Here is a 23046-nt window from a genome sequence, read left to right on the forward strand (position 1 = left end):
ATTTTAAAGCACCCCGGTCCCGAACATGCATGTAGGTCTCGCACTCATATGTAACCAGTAATCATATGTAGATTTTTAGGTACTGTAATTTGTCACCATTTCATAAGAATGTGAAATTTTAAATTATGTCAAGTTTGGTATATTTTACAGAAAATTGAATATTATTTTGTTTGTGTCCATTTAAATTCATTTAGGTTGTATTTTTTCCCTGAAAATTTTTGTTGATTAACTGTTGTGCAAATATCGTGTGACATACAAAATTGCAACAGCCACCATTTTATTCTCCAGGGCCTCTGCTTTGAGAAAATATATACTATTGGGGGTTCTAAGTATTTATTTTTTTTTAATAAAAAGAAAATTTCAATCTGTATGGGAAAAAATGTCAGAATGGGCCTGGGCATTTAGACATAATTTGGGCAGTTTACCAAGAACACTAGGAAGATATTTTCTTTTATTCTAATTTTGAACATGTATTTATGTGTCAGTGGAATCCAATATGTACAGTGGGGAAAATTAATGATTTGATCCCTGCAGATTTTGTACGTTTGCCCACTTACAAAGAAATGTAGGGTCTATAATCTTTTATCATAGGTGTATTTTGAATGATACAAAATCCAGAAAAATCACATTATACATATTTTACTCACTGAACTGCAACTCAGTTTATAACATAAGTATTTGATCTCCTACCAACCAACAATAATTCTGCCTCCCACAGACTGGTTATGTGATCATGTGGTACACAGATTAGTCCTGTCTACTCAAGAAGGTACTCCGAACGACAGCTCATGTGTATAAAAGACACCTGTCCACAGTCTTTCTTCCATTCAAACCTCACCATCGTGGGCAAAGAGCTGTCAAAGGACATCCAGGACAAGATTGTTGACCTACACAAGGCTGGAATAGGCTACAAGACCATCAGCAAGAAGCTTGGTTAAAAGGGGACATCTTTTGGTGCGATTATTCGCAAATGGAAGAAGTACAAATTAATCATCAATCTCCCTCGGTCTGGAGCTCCATGCAAAATTTCAGCTCATGGGGTAAGGATGATCATGAGAAAAGTGAGGGATCAGCCCAGAACTACACGGGAGGAGCTTGTGAATGATCTCAAAGCAGTTGGGACCACAGTCTTTAAACAAACCATTGGTAGCACAATATGCCGCCATGGATTGAAATCCTGCAGCGCCCGCAATGTCCCCCTCCTCAAGAAGGCACATGTACAGGCTCATCTGAAGTTTGTCAATGAACTTCTAAATTATTCAGAGAAGGATTGGGAGAAAGTGCTGTGGTCAGATGAGACAAAAATTGAGCTCTTTGGCATTAACACGACTCGCCATGTTTGGAGGAAGAAAAATGCCGACTATGACCCTAAGAACACCATCCCTACAGTCAAGCACAGAGGTGGAAACATTATTATTTGGTGCTTTTTCTCTGCTAAAGGTACAGGCTGACTTTGCAGCATTGAAGGACCAATAAATGGGGTCATATATTGTAAAATCCTTGGATGAGGACCTTCTTCCCTCAGCCAGAACACTGAAGATGGGTCTTCCAGCATGCCAATGACCAAAAACATACCGCCAAGGCAACAAAGTAGTGGCTCAAGAAGAAGCACATTGAGGTCATGGAGTGGCCTAGCCAGTCTCCAGACCTTAATTCTATAGAAAATTTATAGAGGGAGCTGAAACTTCAAGTTGCCAAGTGACAGCCAAGAAACCTTAAGGATCTCTTTTTGAGATGTGTGCAAACCTGGTAAGCAACTTCAAGAAGTGTCTTACCTCTGTGCTTGCCATCAGGGGTTTATCTACCAAGTACTAAGCAAGTCATGTTTTGCTTGGGGATCAAATACTTATTTTACTCACTGAACTGCATCTCAATTTGTAACATTTGTATCGTGTGTTTTTTCTGGATTTTTGGTTGATATTCTGTCTCTATCATGTAAAATACACAAATGATCAAATTTATAGACTCTTCAAAATCTGCAGGGGATCAACTAATTATTTTCCCTGCTGTGTGTTATGCATTAAGATTTCTATAGGCAACTCCATAAAAGCAAGGAACATTTCCATTTTTGAGTTTTGCTAGGGATACCTGAGGTGGTAGAGGGGTGTAATAAGAACTGCAGGCAGTTGGAGGTGCATGTTAATAGACAGGGAGATTCTGGAAGATGCTGGAAAATGTCCTTGTGTGGGATTCCCAGTACTACACGTTATGCAATTCACATGGCTTCCTGGTGCAATTACTGTTCAAATTGTACAGTCATGTATGGGTGGGCTGTACTGGAATTGGTAAAAATGCTTACGTTTTTGCGGAATGTGATTTGGCCTCAATTGGAAAAAAAAACAGCAATGGTAAGGGTTAAAAAGGGCAATCAGGACATGCTAAAGATGAAAGCCAAGTTAGCTTGTGCCAAATTTTCATTTTTGGCCAGAATGTTGTTCTGACCTGAATTTTTTTCTTCTTTTCAGCCTCCTGCAGAACGAGACAGTGTAACATACACAAAGGGATGTATATCTGCCCTGGAGGCATGGCTACCAAGGAACATCTATATTGTGGCTGCAGCTTTCTTGGTGATTTCCATTCTCCAGGTAAGCTAGGATTGAGACCAATTGTGTGACCTTTATTCCCTCCTATACCTTTCAGCCAGTTCCATTGAATGCACTAAAATTCATTATTTACCCAATGCAGTGGGGTTGCGCCTACACTGCATAGGTTAACTGCTTGTTCTTGTCTAGGGGGTTAGAGAACCAAGATATACTTGCCTAGTCTGTCTCCTCCCCAGCCCAAGACCGGTCCTTTCCACTCTTGACCATTATTCCAGAAGCTCATTTGTGAGATCAGGCACTGATGTTGGACGAGAAGGTCTGGTCACTGCTCTAATTCATCCCAAAGGTGTTCTATTGGGTTGAGGTCAGGACTCAGTGCAGGCCAGTCAAGTCCCTCCACCCCAAACTCGCTCATCCATGTCTTTATGGACCTTGCTTTGTGTACTGGTGTGCAGTCATGTTGGAACAAGAAGGGGCCATCCCCAAACTGTTCCCACAAAGTTGGGAGCATGAAATTGTCTAAATTGTCTTGGTATGCTGATGCCTTAAGAGTTCCCTTCACTGGAACTAACGGGCCAAGCCCAACCCCTGAAAAACAACCCCACACCATAATCCCCCCTCCACCAAAGTTTACACTTGGCACAATGCAGTCAGGCAAGTACCGTTTTCTCCTGGCAACCGCCAAACCCAGACATGTCTATCGGATTGCCGGACAGAGAAGCGTGATTAGTCACTCCAGAGAACAACACTTCTCCATTGCTCTAGAGTCCAGTGTCCGCGTGCTTTACATCACTGCATCCAACAGTTTGCATGGCAGTTGGTGATGTAAGACTTTGATGCAACTGCTCGGCCACGAAAACCCATTTCATGAAGTCCTCTACACACTGTTGTGAAGGCCACATGAAGTTTAGATGTCTTTAGCTTCTGACTTTGCAGACAGTTGGCGACTTCTGCGTACTGTGCGCTTCAGCATGCACTGACCCCACCCTGTCATTTTACGTGGTAAAGTTGCTGTAGCTTCCACTTTGTTATAATACAACTAACAGTTGACCGTGGAATATTTAGTAGCAGGGAAATTTCACAAATGGACTTGTTGCACAGGTGGCAATCTATTGCGGTACCACACTTGAATTCACTGAGCTCCTGAGAGCGACCCATTCTTTCACAAATGTGGCCATGGAGGTGATTGGAACACCTGAATTCAATGATTTGGAGAGGATGTCCCAATACTTTTGGCAATATAGTGCATGTTTGATTAACTCATATGTTTGTTTAGCTCTGCCCTGTTTAAGAAGCCCCTTTTCTGCTGCAGAGGATGGAGGTCTGAAATGTTTGATGTTAGGAGAGCTCTGAAGCCACACCACCAGAATCCAAGAGTGTGCTCAACTCCACCACTGGTCTCATGTGGACATGTGCAAGTTATATAAAGATGCTGGAGTTTGTCTCTGCTACAGGGCCCCCTTTACTCTAGCTGTATACTAAAACGCTGTTATACTATGTGGGCTGGTGTTCGCTTTGCCAGGCAGTAAAGTGGCAGTGCTATGCATTGTTTCTGCACATCATACTATTTACCTTTTTTGTAACTTTTTTGAGAGTGTACAAAGTGACACCCCACCCTAGTCTCTGCACTGCCGCGTGTTGCAATACAATGACCTGTGTATCCATCTGATGTGCAGGGCGGTGAGGTGCAGAAAAATGTAGCACATCACACCAACATTGTAGTGTGTAGAGGGCACATAGTAGCAGTATTTTTTTTATCAGTGCCCTTGAGACGACTGGTGTCAGAATTTGTCTGTGCAGCCACTGTGTTTGCATCCTCTGTAGACTGTCTGCACACAGCTCGGGACAGATGCCAAAACAAAGGCATCCTACATGCAGTACGGGTGCCAGCACCCATATGAACAGGATCTAAATCTGCATGACTTGTATAACTCTATTTAACCATTATACCTCCATATAGAGAATCCCATACCCACTGTTGATGAACTTTAGTATTTTAACAACTTTTTAATGATCTTTTCCTAAATTATTGTGTATATCATTTGCATATGTTTTCTGATTACATTTTGGTGCTAATAAGTTAGGGCCTTAACATAGCATAAGGTCTTTAGACAGTTACGGCCAGATTGTGTGATACAGCCTCAAACAATCTTAATCATCCATAAGATGGCTACTGCCTGCACGGTACTGTCTGACTTGAAGATATGAATATAGTGGCAATCATCAGATGGACAGAAAACATAAAGAAGAAAAACAGAATGCACAAAACCGCTATAAAATCTGACTGATTAGTGATATTAAGTGTTAATGTTCACTTTTCTCATTAAAAAAAAAACCCTATATGGGTTCCCCCCACCTCCCTACTAAATGGTGTCATCTTGGTTCTACTAGTCATCATTGCAGAACCTGTTGTTGCACCTAAAACATCCAGGAAGTTGGGGGGCAGTTTCATGCTGCATCTATGATCTCTGGGGGGGCATACTAGGTAGGAGGGTATGGCGTTTTGAGAAATGTGACACTGTACTTCCAAGGATCCTAAAATATCAGCTTCCAATAGGGTTCTATTTATGTTCAGAAACAGGTTGGGCATTAAGTCTGTGTTATCAGAACCAGATATGTGCATGTTCACCTTTTTAGTAATTAAACAGAAATGGAAGTACAAATCCCTTGGCTGTAAATTACTTTGATTTTCAATTGTCCATTGTGCGTGGTGTTTGGAGTTCAACTGTGATGCACCTTTGCAGAAACCCCATATTGCTAGTCTTCACATCTGCTGTTCTTAGGGCCAGTGTCGATGGGCTTTTGTTTTCTTCAGACCCACTTATTCTCTCATACAAGCCTATGAAATTGCAGATCAATAACACCTGCAGTGAATTCTGAATGATCTCAGAAACTTCTCAAACATATCAAGAGCAGACTGCTTTTGCACATCAAAGCCCATTGATCCTGGCCTCTTATTGTGTCCATCTAGTTGGTTATTATTGACCTTAATAAAGATTAACACTTTATTTTTGTTTTTCTCAAGATATTTGGCATTTATCTTGCCCGAACATTGATGTCAGACATTGATGCAGTGAAAGCTGGATACAGATTTTAAGGACTTGTCTGGAAAACTAGAAGTCTTCAGAGGATCCCTCTGTATGTCTCCTACTCTTATAGAACCATGACAATTATCCACTGGAGATCCTGAGCCAACGTCCCCTTGGTATCCTGTGATGTAGAAACTGGAGCTTGGAAAGTTTTTCTTTAAGACTGGCCCTGTGGAGGACAGCTGTGGTGCTTAAAAGGATTAGCTTTACCCTTTTGCATCACTGCAGTGTTCTAACTCTTCCTTCTTTCCAGAGGACACTTGGTTCAACAGATATCCTTGTATGCGTCAGTAACCCTTATCTGTGAGGAGACGTTCATTATGGACTGTTCTCTGTTTTGTGTCTTGACTGTTATTTACTGTTGCTGGACAAAACCACTGAATATTTGGGGTAATCCCCAAAGTGTACATGACCTTGTAAACATTTCTTGTACTTGTCACTGTAACAGTGGCTTGTCTCCAAATGAGGACCACAGTATGGTTTTAAAGAGTATTTCTTTTTTGCTACAACATAGAAAGTGTCATTTAGAGATGAGAAAATCAGTTTACAAATAGTAATTTTGTATTCAAATTGAAAATATTTTTGATTTATCAAAGGCATTGTTCACACAGGGCGTACTACAGTGTAAACCCTTGTGAGGCCGTGTTTACCCGTACGGGGATGCACAGGCTTTTGGTGCATCCCTTTGCAGGCAGTCCTATTGACCTCGGTTGGGATGCAGCGGCAGCATGGACACAGTCGCTGCTCCCAATTTGACACCTGTGTGGGTACGTGTCCACAAGGTCACACCTGCACCCACACGGATGTGAAAGTGGGGGGCAGTGGCTGTGTCCGTGCGGCTGCTCCATCCCAATTAACATCAATGGGAGACTGCCTGCACAGCGATGCACAGAACACCTTGCTGGTAAACAGAGCCTGACAAGAGTGTATGTTGTAGTACTCCCTGTGTGAATGATTTGCAGATTTTTTTTTTTTTTTTTTTTTTTATTTACAGAGATTCAGCCAGTTAAAACCCAGCTCCAGCCAATGTTTTTATCTTTTTAGTTTGGGATAGAGCAAAAAAGGATTGGAGGAAATTTCTCTTGTTTTTCCATCACCTAGACAGGAAGTGATTGGAAATATCTCAAATGGTGATACAGCCACCGCTGCCTTTTGTGTATTGGTTTTATTGCTGTCTTAGAGGGGTATTGACCTCACTTTTTGTGTTTGACACCTGTCAATGATGATGGCGCATTTTCCCTTTTGTGGCCAAATTGGGAGAACATCTACTTTGTTGCATGTTCTCATCCACACAGCATAACTTAAAAACATATATATAAAAATAGCTGCTTACATTTTACTTGCTTTTTTTCTGAAAAATCCAAAACAGAAGTTTTTTTTTCTCTGCTATGTAGAGGGGGCTGGGGACTTAATGTTTACCCTAATTAACCCTGTCTGGTTCTGCCAGATCTCATTGTCGGTTGTAAACTAGATTTGAACACTGTCCTAACAAAGCGTTTTAAGATCTGGAAGTTGGGCTTCTGCATTGTATTGTGATGTGGGGAAACTCCTTGGGAACAGATTGCATTTCCTCTCATTTAAAAGTGTTCAAAGTAGCCTGCAGTCTGCATGAGTCTTGCTCTAAATAAACACCTTGAAGGGTAAGAAGTATATTTTAAAATATTTTTTAGATCAGCTGTGTCACGCTGACATACATAAGATACATTTTAAAGTGAAATCTCTTCAATCAGGGTGCAGACAATAATAAAATGTGACAGAAGGTTTAAAACTTCCTTACTCTATCCAAAACTGAAAAAGAAAACATTTTTGTTGGAGTTGGACTTTAATGAATCCAGGCAATTAGAATTCAAGAGTTGCGTGATTCGCATGGCCAGATCGGTGCACAAACCCAGATTAAGAAAAAAAGTGATGCTTGCTGAATTTGCCAAATTTGCAAATTAATTTAGTAAGTCTTGTTTTATTTAACTTGGTCTGTTTATTTCAAGTAATATTGTTTGCTTACCTGCATCTTGCCGTATCTTACTGTGTTTGAAATGCACTGATGTAGTACTGATAATATATGGTACTGGTGCACAGAATTATGTCTCAGTAATTAATCATTTTAACACTTGCTGTAACATTTTGTAAATTACCGGTATGTTTTGGTTACTATGCATTCATTGCTTTTCAACTGTGGATCAGATTTTATACGAAACATAGAACTCCTCCTTTATTTAGAGGTACTATTGAGTTTGTGTTTATTAAAGCCCAATTGAACTTTTAAAGTGGTTCTAAAGCCTAAACATTCCTTGCATTAAGGTAAAAAATGTTTAGGTTAAAGTATCACCTCTCCACCCCTCTCCATGAGCCTGATCCAGTGCTGTGCCCATCTGCAGCGGCTCCCTCCTCTTCTCCCCGCTCTCACTGACTTTTTTTTTTTAAGAGCAGTGGAAGTCATTGGTTCTAGCTGCTGTCAGTCAAATCCAGGATGGGGCCTTGTCAGTGGACACAGGCAGCATGGCTCGGGATTGAGCATGCAAGTGTGCCATTATAGGAAGCGGCTTCCTGTGGTGTCACAGCGGGAAGAGGAGGAGTCAGGAGCGCCAGCCAGGGGCCCCAGAAGAGGAAACTCATGGTTGCTTTGTGCAGTTCAATTGCACAAAGCAGGTAAATATAACATGTTTGTTATTTAAAAAAAAAAAAAAAAAAAGAAAAGCCTTTACAATCCCTTTCATTCAAATGTATATGATGCACTGAAGGTGTGGAAAGACATTTCTGTCTTACTGTTATATTAGAGCTCTAATCCCAGCCCAAAGGTCAAGTAACAGGCTGAAGAGAAGGACCACTTCTCTGTGTGGAAGCAGTGGTCTCTCTGCAGTGGTCTTACATGCCCCCTACATTTAACAAAGCACTCAATGCAAAGCTGATTGCTCTAGCTCTGACTAAACATGTCTAACCACTGCAAAAAGACCACTGTTTTCACACACAACACAGGGGTCCATCAGTGCAGTCTGCAATTTTGGCTTTTAGGATAAATATCCACAAGCGCACTCCTTCCAGCCTTTTAGATGTAAAATGATTCAAGGTGCTTGGGTGAAATGGCAGATGACACCACCAAACCAGCTCACATTTTTTTAGCAAAAAAAAATGGCAGACATTCTTCACTGGCAAACAATGTGCTGAATCTGAGCCGATTCTAAGGCAGCAGTGATTTGATTTCAGTAACATTCCTGCTAAAGCTGCTCAGGACCCCTTTCTTCGGGCAGCAGCTCCATTGCATTGTTTTTTTTGTGAATAAATGTCCTTCTGTTTTGGTTTTAGATTTTGAGCTGGTGCTGGAGCTCTAATTCAATAGCAAGTCATTTTCACATATGTCTTTTTCTTCACGTGTTTGAATTATTTGGGCGTTAAAGTTTGCATTTGACTTTTGCTATAGAATAGAAAGGGAAGGATTTGTGTTGGGGCCACAATTGGTTGTAGGACAGAGATGTTGAGCATCCTACACCTCCTGTAGCTGAAAGGTTACTGAAAGGTGTTGTTTAGCAAAACATTGGAGTGTAGACACCAACTCTTTGGCCTGATTGCTACTCTTTCAAGCAACCATCTCCTGGTCTGCAGGTTGATGTTTTTCACCAACCATACTGGGGGTTATTTACTAAAACTGGAAAGTGCAAAACCTGGTGCAACTGTGCATGGTAGCCAATCGGCTTCTAACTTCAGGCTTGTCCAATTAAGCTTTGACGAAAAAAGAAAACTGGAAGCTGATTGGTTTCTATGCAGAGCTGCACCAGATTTTGCACTCTCCAGTTTTAATAAATCAACTCCAATGGCTTCCCCCAATCTGGCACTGGGGATTTTTGAGCACTTCCAACTTTCTTTTCCCTTGATTTTAACATGTATACACAAGCACTCCAAACGTGTGCTGAGGAAACACCTGTGATTGGTGAAGAATGTGTACTGTAACTGCTGAACTACTCCTGATTTTTTTTCCAATGACTCCCTTATTTTTTAAGCTAAAATGGTCATCTAACACTTCAAGAATAGTCAGTTGTCACTGCATTACAAGCTTAATATTTAAGTAACAAACCTAAAGGTGTTGTATGCACAGACTCAACTTGTGTAAGAGCAGTGTGTACAGCTTAGGACAGCCTATCTCAATGTGACTTAACACACACCTACCTACCTACATAGATCAATAGTAGGAGTTTATCTGAAAGGCAGATATTGCTCCTTGCTCAAGGAAACCCTAACAACCTCTGGAAGAACCCTGGTTGAGAAACCCTGTCTTAGGACAAGCTACAAACAGGTTTCAGCAGATTTTCAGCAAGTCAAGTGGTGAGCACCAGCACTCCAATTGTAATCTGTGTATAAGAGCAATGTGAATAGCAAGCTTTTAACAAACTGAACACATGTACAGGTCCTAAGTGCCACATCTAAAATTGTCTAACTCACCTTTAAAGGAGCATTTCACGAGGGTTTTAAAGTCAGCAGCTACAAGTCCTGGAGCTGATGACTTTTAAAGAACACATACTTACCAGCCCAAGAAGTCTAACACTGTCTTCTACAATTTGGAGTCTTTTAACATGGTCTTCGGGCCCAGGCTGCCATATTGGATTTGGAAGCCGGTTATGACTTCCTGATCAGTCAGAGAGCTCCTTACTGGGCATACACGAGGTGCTCCACCTGGAGACTATCCTGATGCCTCCTGTGATGTATGATGTTCCAGAAGACTGGGGTGGGGGTGGAAGCAGCCCAATGTCATCTTTGCCTAGGCTAGGAATAAAGAAGTAGAAGCAAGTACCTGCTGGAAAAGGTACTTGCTACCCAAAAACAACAAAATTCCAATGTGTAAAAGGGTGGGGGAGGAGGAGAGTCAGGATTATGTAGTTGCAACTGAAGGTTTGCTTTTAAGCAGTATTTATTGCTAATGCTCAGAAAATATCCTCAGGATTAGAACTGTACTAGGTGAAGGTCCTGGGAACAGATGTGGTCCACTGCAGAATGTTTTCTAATCTCCAGTGTGAACTGATGACCGTTTTGGGAAGTTTAAAAGCCATCATCAATTTTTATTTAAAAGATAAATTTACCATTGTAAAAAAAAAAAAAAAAATAACATATGCACATTTTAGCTGTAAAAAGATGCGCATTTTATTTTATTATCATTAGCCCAGAAAGCATTGTATGCGCAATCAGCAGATCACGGGTGCAATCTCAGGCTCTTGCAGACTGTCAGTGTAGCTGTCTGCCTATATCTCAGATGGTTACTGAATGACAGGAAGAACCAATGAACTACCTAGAGCGGTCATCAGCACCCTGCTGCGGTAGTTGTAGTTCTCCCATTCACAGAACTCTGTGAATGAATTACTGGGAGAAGATCCCTGGCCCACTGCCACAACAGGGGATCGGGGTGGTGCAGGGGCTGCTGCATCAGAATCGTGTTACATGTTATACCCTGAATAAAAGTGTAACATGCTAGGAAAGATGAACTTATCCTTTTTAAGCTAAAATGTATCCCACTCACCACCTCTTTCAAAGATTAAACGTTCATGTGAGATCCAGGCTGATCTTAGGAGGAAGAGCTGGCTGACTACCCATTAGACGCTGATGAGAGTCTGTGGAAGAGGGGAGACGCTTAGCTCTAGCTTCAGGGGTAGCTGTCCTGTGCATTAAACGTGAATCTTTTGTTTTGCCTAGGTACTCTGTGCCTGGTCTCTTCATTCTGGGGTTTTAGTCTTCTGCCTCTGCAAAGATCTTTTTTTTTTGTTTTGTTTTTTTTAAGGCCCACTGCCCAATTTGGACAGATCTGATCAAAATGTCCCAATTCTTGTTTTTTAAATCATCTTTTTTTTTTTTTTCTTTTTTTTTATCTTGGGGATTGCAGGCATCGTTTTTTGCTTTTTATGTTGTATTAAAAAAGCACAACAGTGTCATCATGTGGTTGTTTTAGATATTGCAGATTGAAAAGAATATTGAACGATGATGTTTTTTGTTTTCTTGTTATTTTTGCATAGTAAGTATGTATGCAATACATATGTTTACAATGTCCTATGTTTCATGTTCTCCCATGCTAAATAAGTGCTAGGAATTGTTGAAACTTAAAGTAAGATCAATATTTCAGTTTGTTGCATTTTCCTCCATTATAAAGGTGTTATTGTTTTTAAAATCATTTGTATAAAAAAAAAAAAAGAAACTTTATTTTTTGTGGGCACTTGTTGAACAAGTACCTTGTCTAGTGTATGTAAATGTAAAGAATTGTATTTAATCTGCATTCATAACACAACTGCAATGATTCTGTTACCCACCTTGTAAGATATATGATACTCTTAAGATGCTTTTCTGTGAAGCTGATAACTGCCCTGAATTCTATAACCATTAGGAAGAAAGCAGACTACCTGCCATTGTAATAATGGCAGTCCAGTAACCCCTGTGCAAGCTCGCCCCCTCCCTTTTAAAATACTTTTGTGGGCCTAGTCATCCAGCACCTGTAGTACTGATGGTTCACATGGTCTAAGCATTATTGAGCAGGATATTTGGGACATTCGTATATTAAAGGGATGAACAGTGGGCAATTCTTGTAAAATATTAAGTACTTCTGGTACTGCAGACCTATACACAGATTGGTTTATAACCATCATGGCCCCAACTGTTCCTGACCTGAAAGGCTCACAGTGCAGTTTGCACTTAAACTGCCATACTTTTGGCAATGAACATACACTGCCAAATACAGCATGGCATTTCAGATGTGTACCATGCAAAAATAATGTCATCTGCATTCTATACTATTTCTAAGTTGCCTTATTACCTTACAATCCATATTTTTCTTATCTTGTTATTTTTAGTAAGCAAAATAAAAATCACTCTCGCAACTCTTTTGAAAGCTACTGGCAAAATGGTGTTGCCAGATTCCTTACAATGGGAATATCCTGCCACTTCATTAAAATTTAATTTACAGATGAGCATTGTCTTAATTTATCTGGCTTTTTAATAACACCGTGCAAAGATTGGTGATGATGTGCAAAGTGCAGTAATGCATAGTGGCTTTATTTTTACCTTTCATCAGTTTGGAACTGTTCTATGTGGATTAGTGCCCTTTGCACATTGCTTTGTTAAAAAGCCCATACATGTATGTTATTTTACACAGTTACAAAATGGCATGCTGTGTTTTAAAAAGTTGTCTTATAACAAATTGTAATTATTTTTAATAAACTGTTTTTTCTAACATATTGTTCTGCAAATCTGTAGTACTTGTGATGTGTGTTCAGTTTAATGTGTCCTTATGTTCAGTATCAGTTGATAAAGCATTGCTCTTTATTATTTTCCTTTTTTGAAGAAGTATTCGTAAACCTTGGGATAGTGGGAAGGTCCAGGTTATGTATTGGTTTGTTTTCACTGGGTAGTAGTAATCACTCAGCATAATCTATTTTTCACAATAGATTATTAATGTTAGTCAAGTGTTCACACTCGCCCTTCTCCTAACCACATTACGTGCAACACCTCTTGGTGTACCAGTCTTGCCAAAATCCCGGGGCTCATTAGCACCACACTGGCTGAATGGAGGAAAGAGTAAGCAGCTTTTCTTATCACCTCCCTTTTTAAAGGGCACATAAAACATACGGTAGATGGTGTGCCCAAATCATAGTATAGTCATAGTATTGCTTAAAGTCTCCTTGCAGCTGATCTTTTCCCCATTACTGACTTGTCATTCCTTTCTCTTCATTGTGTGTTTACATGGAGGTGTCTCTATTGATAGAACTGGGGATTTGGTTCCACATACTGGTGATCTAATGAATGGTGGGGGAATATTTAAGAATCAAAAAGAGAGGTTCAAAAAGCTCAGAGCCATAAAATGAGTGAAGATTATTAATTAATACAGTTATTCAATAAGAAGAATTAAATGTATTTTTAATTTGTACAAGCTCCTGAATATGTCTTAGTATAAACCTCCTGTAAATTCTGTGCAGCTGCACTCAAGACTGAGAGAGAAGGTGCATGACTAATAGCCAAGTTGATGTGCTGTATGTAATTATTTGGGCACTGAACATGTTGACTGGAGACGAGAGCAGAGCGTCGTTGGTATGAGCTGTTTGTAGTCACTATCCAGTCACAGGGTGGAGGGCTGATCACGCTTCTATTGCTTAAAGTAATATTAGTAATTTTTTCCCTAAATGAGACAAAAATAACATAACATACATACAATTTTTTATTTTTTTTAATTTCCTCCTCTGAGCACGCTTTTTCAGATTAGCTATTCCAAATCTATGTGCGCCGCTGGGACCTACGGAACATGCTTGCTCCCTCTCTCTACTACTACTACTACTACTCTATTTGCAGACATTCAAAGAGCAGCACACACAGCCAGCGGCAGCGGGACAGAGCAAAAGCTCCTCCTCTCCTCCTTCACAGCGGAGATTGACAGTGGCTCTGTGTCCCTCCCACTCTGGCTGAGTGTGCTGTGCTCTGAACCACTGCATGTAGAGTTGTAGTACAGGTGCATGCATGTTGTGAAGACTCACACAGGATCCCATAAGTCCTGCAGGCACAGAGAGAATGGGAATATAGCAGCAATGCCAGGGAACAAATGAAAGTGGAAGCTCTGAGAAAATAAAAAAAAAATTCATATGCATGTCAGTTATGTAATTTTTGAATTGACACTTTAACTATAAAAGAAAACAGCCTGGACACTAGCCTGTCTGTAATGTCTGCTAGAGCTGTGCAAATATCTATACTTGCTAAGCAGCAATGAAAATTGTTTGCAGGTAAAATATTTTTCATGTATTTTAATGTTGTATTATCTACTTGCCTGGAGTTCAACTCTGATCTTCAAAAAATTGACTCTAGTAAAGGTGCAATAAAACTTTTTTGTTTTTGTTTTTTTTTTTTACACAATTTTTATGTGTGTAGTTCAAAAGGCAAACAAAAACAAACTGAATAAATCATAAAACAGTTTGGGCTTTATTCAGTACAGATTCCTAAAATATATTAAGGTAGGAGCTAGTAGGTTGCATCTGTCTCAGAAAACGTTATGGGGGTCACTGTCAGTATGTCTATTAGAGATAGTTAGCTGCCCCCCCCCCCTTTTTTATTTTCTACAGCGGGACAAGCAGAGAAATACATGATCTGTATTATGGCATGACTTCAGGTATATTGTGGCTGCAGTGCTAACTGGCATACATAGCACACAGGGTGATGAAGGTATGCTAGTACAAAATTCTTCTGAATAATTCATAGTATCTAAAAATCTGTATCCTTGGCATATAACGATGTGCCAGCAATATATTCAAGGAATTGTCACCATTCACGTATGTGATACGATAAAGACTTCCAGGGTGAACTGGGATGGAAGGTAATGTCTACACAGTCCTGGGACTGTAAGATTGTCCACAGGTACATAACTACTTGTGATCCACATAAACATTTGGTGTTGTATTCATTTGTGATGTTTTCTTAAAATTTTGGATAAAATAGCTAGCTAACTAATTAGACCACCCTATAACAGTGCTCTTTTTTTTTTTTTAGTTCCCTTAGCAGGTGTTTCTGAAGTGTATAGTTGAAAAGATCCCATTTCCAAATGCAATTGCCTTCTGCAGGTGATTACATACCAATACCGCTGTGGGGCCTTGCAGATACTGACAGAACGGGTTAGTTTGTGCATAATATATATAATCAGCAGAGCATTTGAAGTCATTTTCTTTAATAATCCAAAATAACAGGATGCTTGCATTTCCGTACAATATGCACTTGTGACTGGCTTCGCACAGCTATTTTAGTCCTAGGAAATGCTCAATAAGTGAGACAAAGCACGTGCAGGTCTATTTAAGAAGTCAATACAATGATTATGTGCATTGTTCACTACCCTATAGCATCAAGTTGTACTTTACTGGAGTCATATACTCTACATACCACTGCGCCAGTGGAAGTAGCCTTATGTCTCCTCAAATTAACAATCTTTAATATGATTCTGTTTAATTGTAGGACTTCTGATCAGCAAAATCAGCTGATTTAGAGGCATTTTTATGTTTTTCTCTTCAGTGTATTTTTAAGAGAAAAAATATTCAGCAATTATTTTGCTGTCCTTCTGCTGCTGTTGGTTTAGCAGTAGAGACGCAGGGGGATACCGGTTTCATAAAGGCCTGTACTGAAGAGCTCCCACTATCTTCCCTATCCTAATTCAGCCATAGATGTTGATTTACTAAAGGCAAAGTTCCTTTTGTAAAGGAGCTTTCATTATGCAAGTACATTTTTCCTTGTCTGAATAAATGTGCTGAAAATAAATTTGAAATATCATGTGGAAGGTGTGAAAATTAGTTTGCGCTACAGTAATTATTCAAGTTGTACTTCCAGTGTGTGTAATGATCAAACATTGTGTATACAATAGTGCTATGCTATCAATTTCATTCAAATGGCAATATGTATATGTACAAAAAAATAAATTCACATTCAAAAAATAAAAATAAATACATTCCCATTACATCTGTGCATGTGGATCCAGACGTAATGTGAATAAAAAGTAATCCCACAAATCATAAACAAGTAAAGTCCAGCAGGTGCCTCTGATGGCGTTGATGAGATGAAACATGTAGGGTGGAGCTACCCGAACTCAGAAGAGAGGGTGCTGAATTTCATGCTTTGACAGCTTCTGCTACCCTTTCCCTTGGTGCTGCTTGGCAGTGTACTGAATAGAAACCTGAGGATAGGTGGAGGCTCAGTACTTTTGATGAATCTTACTCATTCATGTGAGTGCATATACATTTTAAATAAAGTAGTAATTATTTTACAGTCTACACTAAGGCTGTTTCCCCCTTTTTTTTAAGTTAAATTAATTGAAGCGTCTACACACTACACATAGCCATTGATTCATAAGGCTTCTGTTGCCTCTTATATTGGGCCCATCAGTCAGATTAGCGTACACCCTTAAGGGTCTTATTTTGATGGTTTGCACTGAAGTTATTGACATCACCTCTGGTTAAGTTTTTTTTTTGGACACAGTGGGACTATGTTTCATAGAGTTTACTTGATTGTGATTTGTGGGATTATTCTTTATTCAAATTTACATATGGATCCACTTGTACAGTTGTGGTATTTTCATGTTCTATATATTTCTATTCTGTATGCACAGTGTATATTGCCATTTGATTGACATTTATAGCACAACACTATTGTATACACAATCATGTGCAAGGAATATAACTTTTAAAAAAACAACATTTTTCCTTGCATGTGATTGGATGAAGGAATTCAGCAGCAATTTTCTTGCATAGTGAACAGCCTATTTGTCTTTAGTAAGTCAACGCTATAAAGTGGATCCACCAAATTCAGTATTTTAAAGTTCTTTTTAGAGATTGTACTATCTATCTACATAGGCCCAAAAAGCTTATTGCTTCTATAAACCCAATACTGTAAGCATAACTGTAAAAGCACACAGATTGAGCATTCAAAAAAGTATCATCAGCAAGAGCCCCCAAGATGAACCTATAAACCAGAGGAAAATTACAGATTCTAGTTCTTTCAGGGTGAGAGAACAACCGCTGAATTCCAGCAAAGTATGTCACTAGGGATGGACCTATTGTTGTAAGGCAGGAAGGCCTGTACTACACAGATATGCAAATCTATGATGGCTCCATGTAAGTAAAAACCATCTTCATGGTGTATAGGTGCAGAATAAATGGACTAAAAGCTGTCTAGTGTGCTGAATGCCACTTGTATCCAATTACAGATGTACAGCCAACAGTCTGTGTCTAGCTTATGTAGTCTCCATGGGAGTTATATAGACAATGTTGCTCATATATTTTCCAGGTATACAAATGGCGGATAGCAAAGTATCTTAATGTATGCTTCCTCAGTAGCACATGTATTGGGTTATGAGGAAGATTTTATATCTAAAAGGTAATTTCTTCGCAGTGGTCAAATAAATGCATATCTTTCCAGGGTGGTATGGGTGCAATATGAGTGGACTGATGGCAGTTTAGTATGTTTATTTGTTAGATACCTATGGTTTGTTGTATTTTGATCTCAGGGGTATCCAACAGATAAAAATACATACTGAATGGTCATTAGTCCACTCATACTGCACCCATACAATCCTGGAAAGATATGTATTTACTTGACCATGGCTAAAAGATTACCTTTTGGATATAGAAGTTTCCACATAATTCATGCATGCCTTGCATATCCCACTTACAGAAGTCCTTGCATATTCCGAATACAGAAGTCCCGGAGTGGTACCAAGAGTTCTGTATATTCCCTGACTGGCAGGCTGGTGACATGAAGGAACTTCATACAGCATCTAGGAACCAACGCAGGTCACGTTTATCCCGCCAGAGCCCTAAGAGACAAGCATTGGAGAATGCTGAGGATCCCTCAGATCCCACACCACCATAACTGCATCCTGGACTCCTCGACTGATGTGAGTTTTATGGTAAACATAGAATATAGGAGGATCCCTCCCAGATGGAAACTGCTAAGTTTTTTTTTTTTTTTTTTTCTATTCCCCCTCTTGTGTGCTCTGGGGGAAATCTCACTTTTCTACTTTATCCCCTTGGCCTCTTCTGCTACGGAGGGACCTTACCTTTTCCATATGAAGATCTATCTGTGTTTTTCTGACTCACCTGACATTTATTCTACAAATTATATTGTTTATTTTGCTCCATAAAAGTAGGACAACAGATGGGACATTAAGACTGGAGGCTAATTCCTTATGACCTGATATCTGATATCAAAGATCACACTCTTGGTAGGGATTGGACAGAGCATCGGGACATGCATGGTCTATCTCAGTAGTAGTAGAAAGGGTCCAAAGGGTATCTAATTTAATTAGGTGGTATTGCTCATCCCTCCATTTTAGTTGGGATCTTTTATTGGACCTATGCATGACTTCCGTTGGTCTGCACTGGTCTCCCTTTACTATTATACATATCTATCCGTTACTTTTTCTTCATTATAGGGTTACAAGTGATTTGCTCAGACTGTTGTTCATGTACCTCTTTAGAATTCTCATGCCCATTGTTAAGAAGCCCTTTCATGGATATGGAACCTTTTAATTTTCTTGCGATTCTAAGGGTCAAAGATGGTCTCCTCTCCTGCTTTGATGCTTAACTGCTATCTATTTTGTGCGAAAGTAATATTGTTTGGAATGTTTCTACTTATATATACTGTAATATTTTGATCCCTGCCTACTCAGGTGATGATAGACAAATTCATTGTTCTGGAGAGGCTCTTTTCCCATAATGCCAGTACATCTTGATACAAAAGTATACTTACGCAATTTTTACCTCTTGTGTTAAGCCTCTTTTCTCTTTCTTCTTCTTTTGCATGAAATATTTGACGTATAAGCTATATATTCAGGCTGGCTTACATGCTCTGTTACCCCTGGTGTATTTGTAGATAACGCTGTCCAGTTTCTATTTGTGGTTATCTGCTGTTCCCACACCCCCTCACAGCGTGGTTAGATTTCCCCGAAGGAGCTGCTTTTTCTGTCGGATATCTACCAACATTGACTTTCTCCAAAGTGTTAGAAGACAAATCTGTTTTCACGGAGGTCCTCTCCCTGCTTATTATATGTAATGCAGACTGTTCCCATTTCTTTGCCTAAATTGTATTTCACCCACCTTCATAAAATATTCTTCAAATTTATTTGGCATAAGAAAGACCCTTGTTTAGCGCTTGATTACTTCTCCCCTCCTAAATCCAGAGGAGGGATTGGCTTGCCTGACATTCAGAAATATTTTTTGGCTATGCAGCTGGCTAGAATAGTTCACTGGTAAGTCCATAGCCAACTAAAAGATTACGTTGGGCTGGAACAGGTTTTCTCTAGTATGCCTCTGGTAAAGCTTCCTTGGGTATCATCGTGTCATTGGAAATCTGTCACAAAAGAACATCCATTCATCACATCCACACTAAAATGTTTCCATACTGCTGTTTCTAAATACAAAATTTCTTCTAACCCAGGTCTATTAACCCCTTATCACTGGAACCATGATTTTACACATGGTATGTCTACCGCATTTCCTCATTCCAAAAGCCACAGGTTTTTATTGTGCACCATTACGACCTTCTAGCTGCCGACAACTAATTACATCATCAGTTGATAAGGAGGATGTCAGCTACCTGCACAGCATCCTAGTTTGACTCTCTCCTGCCCCCTCTCCATCAGTGCTGGGGTCACATTAGCTCAGTGATGGATAAAAACTTAGGGAGAAGAGAAACACTAGAATACTAGTCAGTACCAAGTACCAGTGTGCAAAAGTGTATTTTCTTTGAAAGAATAAATTGCCTCTAATGATGGGTGTCCTACATGTGTGTGGATGTTGCTGTATTATAGAAAACTATTAGAGTAGTTTTTCATATTTTAAAATGGGGTGCATGAAGACTGTCTATAATTTAAAGGGTGCCTTGGGACTGTCCATCATTTTAAAGGGTGTCTTGACTGAAAAACACTTCCTTAGCGCATCTACTCACTCTGCAGATTATGGTCGACCTCTCACCTTTCGAATACGTTTGCTCTAGAAATTCTCCCCAATGCCACATTATTTCTAAATTATATACACTCTTATATGCACAAGAATCCTTTGGCTTAGGCCCGTCATGTAAGACATGGGAAAAAGACCTGGAATGCTCTCTTAGGAGAAATGGAAACGAGAGCATTTATTGGCCCATAAGAACTCTTAATGTTTTAGTACAGGAAAATGCATATAAACTGAAAACCAGATGGTTCAAGGATCCACAAGTCATCCACAAATTTACCACCTCATTGATTGATAGATGTTGGAGGTGCCAGTCTGAGGATGGTTCATTTCTGCACATTTGGTGGACCTGCCTTTTAGCTAATTATTGGCACAGAGTACACAACATTATTTTACTGGTCACAGGTGACTCTGACATTTTCTCTAGCACAATATTTACTACGCTTGACAGATCAACCCCATTCAAGACCTATAAAAGATAATTAACGACTCATGCAAACGCAGCTTGGATGTGCATACCAATCCTCAAAAAAAGCTCACGGGCCCCTGGCATTACGGATTGGCTTGGTAGAATAAAGAAGATTGTGGAAATAAAGTAATTGAATTACATTTCCCAGGTTAGAATGGCTTCCTACATGTCTACTTGGGCCTGCTCGATACACTTCCAGACCACAGATTCTTATAAACAAACAATGGCATCACAGACCATGCATAGGTCAGAGAACTTGTTACAGAATTGATAGAGGTTGGGATGATGGAGGGTCTGCCTTCCTCAGGATGCCCGACAATCTTCTTCTCTTTTTTTTTTTTTTTTTTTTTGCCTGACCAAGCCCTCCCACACATAGATGAGACAACCTCCACCTCACCTCCCATTCTTCCCTCTCTTTTTTTTTTTTGGCCCAAAATTGATTTTTAAAATGGACATTAAGCTGATGTACATTATCATTAATGGGGTTCATGTCTAATTCTCCTTTCTGGATCCAGGAAAGTGATTTCTGTTTTGGGCCTCAATATATTTGGTATTCGTATCTCATTGTAATACTATTTCCTGTTTACACTGGGTGACCCTGACCTTCCATGGGTTGCAGGAGCAAAATCAGATAATATATACAGTATCTCACAGAAGCTACAATGTAAAGTAGCGAGTGTACAGCTTGTATAACAGTGTAAATTTGCTGTCCACTCAAAATAACTCAACACACTGCCATTATGTCTAAACCACTGGCAACAAAATTGAGTACATCCGTAAGTGAAAATGTCCAAATTGGGCCCAATTAGCCATTTTCGCTCCCGGGAGTCATGTGATTTGTTAGTGTTACAAGGTCTCAGGTGTAAATGGGAAGCAGGTGTGTTTAAATTTGGTGTTATCGCACTCACTCTCTCATACTGGTCACTGGAAGTTCAACATGGCATCTCATGAGGATCACAACATGGCACCTCTGAGGATCTGAAAAAAAAAAAGAATTGTTGCTTTACATAAAGATGGCCTAGGCTATAAGAAGATTGCCAAGACCCTGAAACTGAGCTGCAGCACAGTAGCCAAGACCATACAGCAGTTTAACAGGACAGGTTCCACTCAGAACAGGCCTTGCCATGGTCGACCAAAGGAGTTGAGAGCACATGCTCAGTGTCATATCCAGAGGTTGTCTTTGGGAAATAGACATATGAGTGCTGCCAGCATTGCTACAGAAGTTGAAGGGGTCAGCCTCTCAGTGCTCAGACCATGTGCCACAGACTGCATCAAATTGGTCTGCATGGCTGTTGTCCCAGAAGGAAGCCTCTTTAGAGATGATGCACAAGAAAGCCTGCAGTTTGCTGAAGACAAGCAGACTAAGGACATGGATTATTGGAACCATGTCCTGTGGCCTGATGAGACCAAGATAAACTTATTTGGTTCAGATGGTGTCAAGTGTGTGTGGTGGCAACCAGGTGAGGAGTATAAAGACAAGTGTGTCTTGCCTATAGTCAAAAGCATGGTGGTGAGAGTGTCATGATGGACTGGGGTTTCCGGCACTGGGGAGCTACAGTTCATTGAGGGAACCATGGATGCCAATATGTACTGTGACATACTGAAGCAGAGCATGATCCCCTCCCTTCGGAGACTGGGCCGCAGGGCAGTATTCCAACATAACGACCCCAAACACACCTCCAAGATGACCACTGCCTTGCTAAAGAAGCTGAGGGTAAAGGTGATGGACTGGCCAAGCATGTCTCCAGATCTAAATCCTATTGAGCATCTGTGGGGCATCCTCAAATGAAAGGTGGAGGAGCATAAGGTCTCTAACATCCACCAGCTCTGTGATGTCGTCATGGAGGAGTGGAAGAGGACACCAGTGGCAACCTGTGAAGCTCTGGTGAACTCCATGCACAAGAGGGTTAAGGCAGCGCTGGAAAATAATGGTTGCCACACAAAATATTGACACTTTGGGCCCAATTTGGACATTTTCACTTAGGGGTGTAATCACTTTTGTTGCCAGCGGTTTAGACATTAATGGCTGTGTGTTGAGTTATTTTGAGGGGACAGCAAATTTACATTGTTATACAAGCTGTACACTCACTACTTTACATTGTAGCAAAGTATCATTTCTTCAGTGTTGTTACATGAAAAGATACAATGTGAGGGGTGTACTCACTTCTGTGAGATACTGTGTGTGTATATATATATATATATATATATATATATATATATATATACCGTATTTGCCGGCGTATAAGACGACTGGGCGTATAAGACGACCCCCCTACTTTTCCTGCTAAAATGTAGTGTTTGGGCTATACTCGCCGTATAAGACTACCCCTCTTCCAATGCACACCAGTGGGAGGAATAGTGCCCCATCATTGATGTCAGTGGGAGGAATAGTGCCCCATCATTGGTGTCAGTGGGAGGAATAGTGCTCCATCATTGGTATCAGTGGGGGGAATAGGTGCCCCATCATTGGTATCAGTGGCAGGAATGGTGCCCCATCATTGGTATCA

The 23046-nt window shown here is 40.1% G+C and overlaps 1 protein-coding gene across 1 annotated transcript in view; it reads left to right on the top strand.

Annotated features, from left to right (window-relative positions):
• The window catches only part of LOC149457694 (tetraspanin-14-like), a gene marked incomplete at its 5' end in the record, with an annotated part of 19988 nt that extends 7156 nt beyond the window's left edge, over window positions 1-12832 (top strand). The window contains 2 exons of the mRNA XM_089683331.1: window positions 2466-2585; window positions 5569-12832. Of these exons, the coding sequence (XP_089539457.1) occupies window positions 2466-2585; window positions 5569-5640 (192 nt within the window). The remainder of the gene's footprint in view (window positions 1-2465; window positions 2586-5568) is intronic.
• Window positions 12833-23046: the final 10214 nt, after the last annotated feature.

This window comes from Staurois parvus, unplaced genomic scaffold (genome assembly GCF_062004578.1).
Source record: "Staurois parvus isolate SC_StPar_1 unplaced genomic scaffold, SC_StPar_1.0 ptg000306l, whole genome shotgun sequence".
NCBI classification, from domain to species: Eukaryota; Metazoa; Chordata; class Amphibia; order Anura; family Ranidae; genus Staurois; species Staurois parvus.